Raw genomic sequence first — 11,031 nt, 5'->3', positions numbered from 1 at the left:
GTAATGACTGTTTTACAGCCTATGTTTGTAATGGCTGCTCAGTGAAACGACCTGTCCTGATTGTCATAGATGCTTGCTAAACAACTTTAATGAGCAAGCCTTCCTTCATGAACTGGCCTCTGTAAGATGGTATAGAATCAGCTTGATCCCCTCTGTTGAAGACGCTTTGAACTTCTTTTTTTATATTTTTAGTGGTATTGTTAACAAACACACCCCCATAAAGAAAATGAGAATTTAAACAGGTTTCAGCCTCTGGTTCGACCGTGATCTTGCAGAGTTACTCCACCTCAAGAATTGCATTTCGCGAAAGGCACTGCACACGCAGTCAGGCTGACTGGCTCTCATTAAGGCACATGAGAAATAAGTGCACTCAGGCTATCCGGAAGGCCAAAGTTAGTTACTTTAAGGAGCAGTTCTCTCTCTGTGGGTCAAACCCCAAGAAGTTCTTGAAAACAGTTAATGGAAGTTGAGAATTCAAGCAGCTTTTCGCAGCTTTTTGTTAAAAATCGCGCAACATTTCAGCGCCCTGCTATTCATGCCAGGAATATAGTATATGCATATGATTAGTATGTGTGGATAGAAAACACTCAGACGTTTCCAAAACTGTTTAAATCACGCCTGTGGCATTTACAGAACGTGCGTTTCATCGAAAAGTGCATGAAAATCTGTTCACTGAAAATGGAAACTACAGGCAATTGTTCAAAGCGAACCGAATTAAATAGAGCCGAGTTTTCATTGGCTACAGCTTCCACAGGTTGTCTAGAGTCACGCCATTTGTTTCGCAATTGATTCTTGGTCTAACCGAAACAAGGGAACTCCTTTCCTACTGTCCCCGCCCAGATTTTGGTTCGACCATTTCAAGACATCTTTTTCTCCACGGACAAGCTAAACATTTCACATCGCCTCCTGAGGAATTTTATCGCTTATTAACGTGTACTAATACCTAAAGTTGCATTACAAAAGTATTTCGAAGTGTTTTGTGAAAGTTTATCGTCGACTTTTTGAATTTTAAAAAATGACGTTACGTTATGAAATGCTAATTTTTTTCTTTACTCGCAACGTATTCTTAGCTCGATATCTAGGCTATATATGGACGGATTTAATCGAAAAAATACCCTAAATGATGTTTATGGGACATCTAGGAGTGCCAAGAAAGAAGCTCGTCAAAGGTAATGAATGTTTTATATTTTATTTCAGCGTTTTCGTTTGCGACGGCTAACGCAAAATCTGTCGTTTTAGGTGACGGTGCAGTATTTTGAGGGTGCATGGTATCAGATAATAGCTTCTCATGCTTTCCCCGAAAAGCATTTTACAAATCTGACTTGGTGGATAGATTCACAACGAGTGTAGCTTTAATTCAGTATATTGTATGTCAATTTTAATGAAAGTTTGAGGTTTATCAACCTCTATGGTGGCGCTCTTGAGCATTTCTGCTGATTGTGGTCCCCACTTCGGTACCACGTCCTTAACAAGTTTTAAAGACCTGGAGAATAAACCCTGCTCCTCACAGCTACCCATGTCCCTTAATTTTGATGATGTGGTTGTTACTGACAAGCAGCACATGGTTGAGCTCTTTAATCACCACTTCATTAAGTCAGGATTCCTATTTGACTCAGCCATGCCTCCTTGCCCATCCAACATTTCCTCATCTCCCACCCCTTCTAATGCGACTAGCCCAGATGCTCTTCCCTCTTTTCCCCCTCCCTCTTTCCCCCCTGCCCCGCTACAAAGTTTCTACCTGCAGGCGGTTACTGAGTCCAAGGTGCTAAAGGAGCTCCTTAATCTTGACCCAAAAAAAACATCTGGGTCAGATGGTTTAGACCCTTTCTTCTTCAAGGTTGCTTCCCCTATCATCGGCAAACCTGTCTCTCCTCTATGGGGAGGTTCCCATTGCTTGGAAGGCAACCACGGTTCGTCCGATATTTAAAGGTGGAGATTTCTATTTCTATTTTGCCGTGTTTATCAAAAGTGATCAAAAAACTTGTCAATAATCAACTGACTGGCTTTCTTGATGTCTATAGTATTCTCTCTGGTATGCAATCTGGTTTCCGCTCAGGTTATGGATGTGTCACTGCAACCTTAAAGGTCCTCAATGATGTCACCATTGCCCTTGATTCTAAGCAATGTTGTGTTGCTATTTTTATTGACTTGGCCAAAGCTTTTTATATGGTAGACCATTCCATTCATGTGGGCCAGCTAAGGAGTATTGGTGTCTCTGAGCGGTCTTTGGCCTGGTTTGCTAAATACCTCTCTCATTAAGTACAGTGTATAAAGTCTGAACATCTGCTGTCTCAGTCACTGCCTGTCACCAAGGGAGTACCCCAAGAATTGATCCTAGGCCCCACGCTCTTCTCAATTTACAACAACAAAGCTCATCCATTTATAGGCAGATGATACAGTCTTATACTCAGCTGGCCCCTCCCTGGATGTTGTGTTAAATGCTCTACAACAAAGCTTTTCTTAGTGTCCAACAAACTTTCTAATCGCTCCTCTTTCACCCCAGCTGCCAAACTAACCTTGATTCAGATGACCGTCGTACCCATGCTAGATTTCGGAGACGTAATTTATAGATCGGCAGGTAAGAGTGCTCTCGAGCGGCTAGAGGTTCTTTACCATTCGGCCATCAGATTTGCCACCAATGCTCCTTATAGGACACATCACTGCACTCTATACTCCTCTGTAAACTGGTCATTACTGTATACCCGTCGCAAGACCCACAGGTTGATGCTTATTTATAAAACCCTCTTAGGCCTCACTCCCCCCTATCTGAGAAATATACTGCAGCCCTCATCTTCCACATACAACACCTGTTCTGCCAGTCACAATCTGTTAAAGATCCCCAAAGCTCATCTTTTCAGTTCGCTGCAGTTGGCGATTGAACGAGCTGCAACAAACACTCAAACTGGACAGTTTTATCTCAATCTCTTCATTCAAAGACTCAATCATGTACACTCTTACTGACAGTTGTGGCTGCTTTGCGTGATGTAATGTTGTCTCTACCTTCTTGCCTTTTGTGCTGTTGTTTGTGCCCAATAATGTTTGTACCATATTTTTTGCTGCTACCATGTTGTGATGCTGCCATGTTGTGTTGCTACCATGTTGTTGTCATGTTGCGTTGCCGCCTTGCTATGTTAGGTCTCTCTTTACGTAGTGTTGTCTCTCTTGTCGTGATGTGTGTTTTGTCCTATATTTTATTTTATTTATTAAATTTTATATCCCAGCCCCCGTTCCCGCAGGAGGCCTTTTTGCCTTTTGGGAGGCCGTCATTGTAAAATAAGAGTTTGTTTTTAGTTGACTTGCCTAGTTAAAGGTTCAATTTGAAAAAACAGTTGATGTTGAGATGTGTCTTTTACTTGAACTCTGTGAAGCATTTATTTGGGATGCAATCTGAGGTGCAGTTAACTCTAATGTACGTATCCTCTGCAGCAGAGGTAACTCTGCGTATTCCTTTTCTGTGTGCGGTCCTCATGAGAGCCAGGATCATCAAAGCGCTTGATGGTTTTTGCAACTGCACTTGAAGAAACTTTCAAAGTTCTTTACATTTTCTGGATTGATTGACATTCATGTCTTAAAGTAATGATAGATTGTTGTTTCTCTTTGCTTATTTGAGCTGTTCTTGCCATAATATGGACATGGTCTTTTACCAAATAGGGCTATCTTCTCTATATCACCCCTACCTTGTCACAACACAACTGATTGGCTCAAACACATTAAGAAGGAAAGAAATTCCATAAATTAACTTTTAACAAGGCACACCTGTTAAAGAATCCATTGCCCTTTATGGTTGTGAGGTCTGGGCTCCGCTCACCAACCAATAATTCACAAAATGGGACAAACACCAAATTGAGAAATCTGCAAAAATATCCTCAGTGTACAACGTAAAACACCAAGTAATGCATGCGGAGCAGAATTAGAGACGTTTAATTCTACAACCACCTAAAAGGAAGCGATTCCCAAACCTTCCATAACAAAGCCATCACCTACAGAGAGATGGACCTGGAGAAGAGTCCCCTAAGAGCTGATCCTGGGGCTCTGTTCACAAACACAAACACAAACACACCCTCCCCACCCCTCCAGGACAGTAACACAATTAGACCCAATCAAATCATGAGAAAACAAAAAGGTAATGACTTGACACATTGTAAAGAATTAACAAAGAAACAGAGCAAACTAGTATGCTATTTGTCTCTAAACAGAGAGTACACATTAGCAGAATACCTTTTCACAAAATGAGGTGGAAACAGAGCTGCACTTCCTAACCTCCTGCCAAATGTATGACCATAGTAGAGACACATATTTAGAGAAACAGATCCACAAAGAATTCGAAAACAAGTCCAATTTTGATGAACTCCCTTATCTATGGGTGAAATACCAATGTGTGCCGTCACAGCAGCAAGATTTGTGACCTGTTGTTACAAGACAAGGGCAACCAGTGAAGAACAAACACCGTTGTAAATACAACCCATATTTATGTTTATTTTCCCTTTTGTACTTGAACTATTTGCACATCGTTACAACACTGTATGTGGACATCATTTATTATTTTGGAACTTCTGTGAGTGTAATGCTTACGGTTAATTTGTATTGTTTATTTCACTTTTTTAAATGATCTATTTCACTTGCTTTTGCAATGTAAACATGCAGTTGGAAGTCGGAAGTTTACATACACTTAGGTTGGAGTCATCAAAATTCATTTTTCGGGCCTCCCGGGTGGCGCAGTGGTTAAGGGCTGTGCCACCAGAGACTCTGGGTTCGCGCCCAGGCTCTGTCGTAACCGGCTGCGACCGGGAGGTCCGTGGGGCGATGCACAATTGGCCTAGCGTCCGGGTTAGGGAGGGTTTGGCCGATAGGGAAATCCTTGTCTCATCGCGCACCAGCGACTCCTGTGGCAGGCCGGGCCGGGCGCAGTGCGTGCTAACCAAGGTTGCCAGGTTCACGGTGTTTCCTCCGACACATTGGTGAGGCTGGCTTCTGGGTTGGATGGCGCTGTGTTAAGAAGCAGTGCGGCTTGGTTGGGTTGTGCATCGGAGGACGCATGACTCTCAACCTTCGTCTCTCCTGAGCCCGTACGGGTGTTGTAGCGACGAGACAAGATATTAGCTACTAAACAATTGGATACCATGAAATTGGGGAGAAAAAGGGGTCAAATTAAAGAAACATGTTTTTTTAAACCAACTCATTTTTTAACCACTCCACAAAGTCTTTATTAACAAACTATAGTTTTACCAAGTCAGTTAGGACATCTACTTTGTGCATGACACAAGTAATTTTTCCAACAATTGTTTACAGACAGATTATTTCACTTATAATTTACTGTATCACAATTACATGGGGTCAGAAGTTTACATACACTGAGTTGACTGTGCCTTTAAACAGCTTGGAAAATTCAAAAAATGATGTCATGGCTTTAGAAGCTTCTTATAGGCTAATGTAAAAAAAGTGTAAAAGTGTAAACACCATGACACCAAGCAGCCGTCATACCGCTCAGGAAGGAGACACGTTCGTACATTGGTGTGAAAAGTGCAAATAAATCCCAGAATAACAGCAAAGGACCTTGTGAAGATGCTGGAGGAAACAGGCACAAAAGTGTCTATATCCACAGTCAAATGAGTCCTATTTTATTTATGTTTTTTAAATTTTATTTACCTAGGCAAGTCGGTTTAGAACCAATTCTTATTTTCAATGAAGGCCTAGGAACAGTGGGTTAACTGCCTTGTTCAGGGGCAGAACAACATATTTTTACCTTGTCAGCTCGGGGATTTGATCTTGCAAACTTGCGGTTACTAGTCCAACGCTCTAACCACTAGGTTACCTGCCACCCCAAAACGAGTCCTATATCGACATAACCTGAAAGGCCGCTCAACAAAGAAAAAGCCACTGCCCCAAAACCGCAATAAAAAAGCCAGACTACGGTTTGCAATTGCACATGGGGACAAAGATCGTACTTTTTGGAGAAATTTCCTCTGTTCTGATGAAACAAAAATAGAACTGTTTGGCCATAATGACCATTGTTATGTTTGGAGGAATAAGGGGGAGGCTTGCTAGCCAAAGAACACCATCCCAACTGTGAAGCACGGGGTGGCAATATCATGTTGTGGGGGTGCTTTGCTGCAGGAGGGACTGGTGCACTTCACAAAATAGATGGCATCATGAGGTAGGAAAATTATGTGGATATATTGAAGCAACTTCCAAGTTAAAGCTTGGTCGCAAATGGGTTTTCCAAATGAACAATGACCCCAAGCATACTTCCAAAGTTGTGGCAAAATGGCTAAAGGACAACAAAGTCAATGTACTGGAGTGGCCATCACAAAGCCCTGACCTCCATCCTATAGAAAATGTGTGGGCAGAACTGAAAAAGCGTGTGCGATCAAGGAGGCCCACAAACCTGACTCAGTTACACCAGCTCTGTCAGGAGGAATGGGCCAAAATTCACCCAACTTATTGTGGGAAGCTACCTGAAACGTTTGACCCAAGTTGAACAATTTAAAGGCAATGCTACCAAATACTAATTGAGTGTTTGTAAACTTCTGACCCACTGGGAATGTGATGAAAGAAATAACAGTTGAGATAAATCATTCTCTCTACTATTATTCTGACATTTCACATTCTTACAATAAAGTGGTGATCCTAACTGACCTAAGGCAGGGAATTGTTACTTGGATTAAATGTCAGGAATTGTGAAAATGTTAGTTTAAATGTACTTGGCTAAGGTGTATGTAAACTTCCGACTTCATACAGTTGTATGTTTGTAATGCCAATATAGCCCTTAAATTGAATTGAAATTGAATCGAATTGAGATGGGGTGCAGGGATAGGGGGAGGAGGAGGAGGATGGGTACAGGAGTGAGAGCCAGCATCCATCGAGGGGAGTTGAGTCACTAGGGGAAAGAAGAGTGAAAAGCCTAGACTGAAATTTGATGTGTTTGTTTCTCTCCTCTGTCCCACTTACATTTCCCCACGGAGGAAGAGAGGATATGGGAAAGAGAGGGACATTGAGGAGGAGTGGGGGAACATGCTCTGCTGCTCAGTCATCTAATGCTAAATGAAGGAGACAGATCTGAGTCAGTATCATCAATAGACAACAAGACTGACTGACTGAGATGGAGACTGAGGGAGGGAAATGGCCAGACTGAGAGAGAAAGAGCGAGAGAACATACGACAAAATATAATCCATGTACACAAACAACAAGTGTGCGTTTACAATTGGCAAAAAACACACACATTTCTTTCCATAGGGCCGTAGGGTGAGACAGGGATGCAGCTTCAGCCCCACCCTATTCAATATATGCAGTACCATTCAAAAGTTTGGACACACCTACTCATTCCAGGCTTTTTCTTTATATATATATATATATTTTTACATTGTTGAATAATAGTGAAGACATCAAAACTATGAAATAACAAATATGGAATCATGTACAGTAGTAACCAAAAAAGTGTTAAACAAATCAAAATTATATTTGAGATTAGAGATTCTTCAAAATATATTTAGATTTGTTTAACACTTTTTTTTGGTTATTACATGACTCCGTATGTGTTATTTCATAGTTTTGATGTCTTCACTATTATTCTACAATGCAGAAAATAGTAAAAATAAAGAAAAACCCTTAAATTAGTAGGTGTGTCCAAACTGTTGACTGGTACTGTTTATCGACGAATTGGCGAGGGCACTAGAATAGTCTGCAGCACCCGGCCTCACCCTACTACAGTACAATCTGAAATCAAATGTCTACTTCATTTGCTGATGATCTGGTGCTTCAGTTATAGAGCCCATTGCCCTTTATGGTTGTGAGGTCTGGGTTCCACTCACCAACTAAGAATTTACAAAATGGGACAAACACCAAAATTGAGAGTATGCATGTAGAATTTAAAAAAAAAAAGCTCTTTGGCCCTAAACAGAGAGTCCACAGTGGTAGAATACCTTATGGAAAGCTTTGACTATGTACAGACTCAGTGAGCATAGCCTTGCTATTGAGAAAGGCCGCCGTAGGCAGACCTGGCTCTCAAGAGAACACAGGCTATGTGCACACTGCCCATAAAATGAGGTGGAAACTGAGCTGCACTTCCTAACCTTCTGCCAAATGTATGACCATATTAGAGACACATATTTCCCTCAGATTACACAGATCCACAGAGAATTTGAAAACAAACCCAATTTTGATGAACTCCCATATCTATGGGTTAAATACCACAGTGTGCCTTCACAGCAGCAATATTTGTGAATATTTGAGATGAAGATACACAGACACTGCACTTTCTTTACTACAACCTCTACTGAGCCTAAACCCCTTATAGTGTTAATCAAATGACCATCACTAAACGACGTTGTTATTTTGATAATGGATGAACCCCAAATGGCACACTATTTCCTATCAAATCAAATATCTGTCATTTGTTTATAGTGCACTACTTTTAAACAGGGCCCACTACAAAAGTAGTGTGCTATGGGGAATAGGGTGCCATTTGGGAATAGGATGCCAATGGCTCACAACTATTACTATTGCATGGTAAGTGCTGCTACTTTATCTAGTTGTCAATTCAACCAAAATGTAGAGGATGTGGATAATGATCTCACACACAGTTCCCCCCCTGTTTCACACACACCTTGCTCATTCAGTGATGCTAACGCTAGTGGACATGTGCAGTGTGCTTTACGGAGGATGGTGGGAGGGGGGAGGAAGTTAAGGGAGTGTTCACCACTCTTCAGAAGCAGTTCATGTGGCAGAGAAGAGGTGAATAAATCCTGATGGAAAACATCTGAGAGAGAGGTTGAGGAAAAAGAGACAGGGGAATTAGTGAAGAAGGGGGAAACATAAACGGAGTATAAAAAAGAAGATGAAATGAAATGGTAAAAAAACTGTCAATTAGAGTGAGAGGGAGAGAAAGAGGGAGAGAAGGCGGGAGCCTCCGAGGGATAGTTGGAGAAGAAGAGAGGGGAAGAATAGTTGTACTGTGTTTGTTTGCATGTGCATGTGTGTGCTTGGGCATGTGGATGTCTGTGTGTGTGTGTGTGTGTGTGTGTGTGTGTGTAGCAGTATATTACTGTCTCTCAAACAAACACTGCATGGCATAACCCAGTTCTTTGAAGTCTCTTGCCACCTAATGCTGTTGGATTGATCCAGCCCTTTATTGTAAAATTCCTTACCTAAACACACAAGCTCAGTATGTGTCAAACATCTCAGAGCAGGAGTGCTGATCTAGCCTTTTAGATCACAATGTAAAAAAAGTTTACGGCCAAGCCTCACATATTAGGAGTGCTGATCTAGGATCAGTTTCACCTTTTAGATCACAATGTAAAAAAAAGGTTACATGGGCAGGGAAGACTTGGGCCCATATCGGCCAAGCCTCACATATTAGGAGTGCTGATCTAGGATCAGTTTCACCTTTTAGATCAACATAAAAAAGGTTGAAGGGATGCTTTGGGATTTTAGGACATCGTCAGTGTACTGTATGTGGCTTCTGGCTGGGGTATGTACGTACGGTCACTGTTGGGACGACGTCCTCGATGCACTTATTGATAAAGCAGGTAGCCTAGTGGTTAGAGCGTTGGGCCAGTAACTGAAAGGTTGCTAGATCGAATCCCTGAGCTGAAAAGGTACAAATCTGTCGTTCTGCCCCTGAACAAGGCAGTTAACCCACTGTTCCTAGGCCGTCATTGTGAATAAGAATGTGTTCTTAACTGGCTTGCCTAGTTAAATAAAGGTACAAATAAAAAGAATTAAATGTTGTGTCACCTCAATGCCATTGCAATATATTCCAGTCTGTGCTAGCAAAACAGTCCTGTAGTTTAGCATCTTTTTCATTTGACCTCTTCTTTATAGACCGAGTCACTGGGGCTTCCTGTTTGAATTTTTGCTTGTAAGCAGGAATCAGGAGGATATAATTATGGTCAGATTTGCCAAATGGAGGACTAGGGAGAGCTTTGTACGTGTCTCTGGGTGTGGAGTAGAGGTGGTCTAGATTTTTTCCCCTCTGCTTGCACATTTAACATGCTGATATAAATGAGGTAAAACTGACTTAAGTTTCCCTGCATTAATGTCCCCGGCCACTAGGAGCGCCGCCTCTGGATGAGCGTTTTCCTGTTTGCTTATGGCGGTATGCATCTCATTGAGTGTGGTTTTAGTGCCAGCCTCAGTCTGTGGTGGTATGTAGACAGCTACAAAAAATAGAGATGAAAACTCTCTAGGTAGATAGTGTGGTCTATATACCTCAGGCGAACAAAACCTTGAGACTTCCGTAAATATCGTGCACCAGCTGCTGTTTATATATATGCTTATGCCCCCGCCCCATGTCTTAGCAGAGGCTGCTGTTCTGTCTTGCCTATAGAGTGTATAACATGCCAGCTGAATGTTCTTAATGTCGTCGTTCAGCCACGACTCAGTGAAACATAAGATATTACAGTTTTTAATATTCTGTTGGTAGGATATACGTGCTTTCAGTTCATCCCATTTCTTTTCCAGCGATTGAACGTTAGCTAGCTGGACGGAAGGCAAAGGCAGATTAGCCACTCGTCGCCTGATCCTCACAAGGCACCCTGATCTTTTTCCGCAAAATCTCAGTTTCCTTCTCCAGTGAATGACTGGGATGAGGGCCTGGTCGGGTGTCTGTAGTATATCCCTCCCTTCTGACTCATTGAAAAAAAACTCTTTGTCTAATCTGAGGTGAGTAATCGCAGTTCTGATATCCAGCAGCCCTTTTCGGTCATATTAGACGGAAGCAGCAACATTATGTACAAAACAAGTTATGAACAACGCGAAAAAAACAAATAAATAGTGTGGTTGGTAAAGAGCCGATAAGATTAAGAGCCGATAAGACGGCAGCCATCCCCTCCGGCGCCATCATGATCAATACTGGAGGAATAGGAATGAGAATGCATTAGTTTGTGTGTGTGTGTGTGTGTGTGTGTGTGTGTGTGTGTGTGTGTGTGTGTGTGTGTGTGTGTGTGTGTGTGTGTGTGTGTGTGTGTGTGTGTGTGTGTGTGTGTGTGTGTGTGTGTGTGTATAGTACTTATGATCTTAATTAATGTATGATG

At 41.9% G+C, this 11,031-nt stretch overlaps 1 protein-coding gene across 1 annotated transcript in view; it reads left to right on the top strand.

Moving 5' to 3' along the window:
* The first annotated feature begins 2,541 nt into the window (after positions 1-2,541).
* The window catches only part of LOC115101552 (kin of IRRE-like protein 1), a 51,189-nt gene continuing 42,699 nt past the window's right edge, over positions 2,542-11,031 (top strand). Inside the window, exon 1 of the mRNA XM_029621024.2 lies at positions 2,542-2,578. Coding sequence (XP_029476884.2) covers positions 2,542-2,578 — 37 coding nt within the window. The remainder of the gene's footprint in view (positions 2,579-11,031) is intronic.

The sequence above is a fragment of the Oncorhynchus nerka genome, linkage group LG20 (assembly GCF_034236695.1).
Source record: "Oncorhynchus nerka isolate Pitt River linkage group LG20, Oner_Uvic_2.0, whole genome shotgun sequence".
In the NCBI taxonomy this organism is placed as follows: domain Eukaryota; kingdom Metazoa; phylum Chordata; class Actinopteri; order Salmoniformes; family Salmonidae; genus Oncorhynchus; species Oncorhynchus nerka.
The sequence above is the reverse complement of the archived record's forward strand: the minus strand, read 5'-3'. Positions and strand labels throughout refer to the sequence as shown.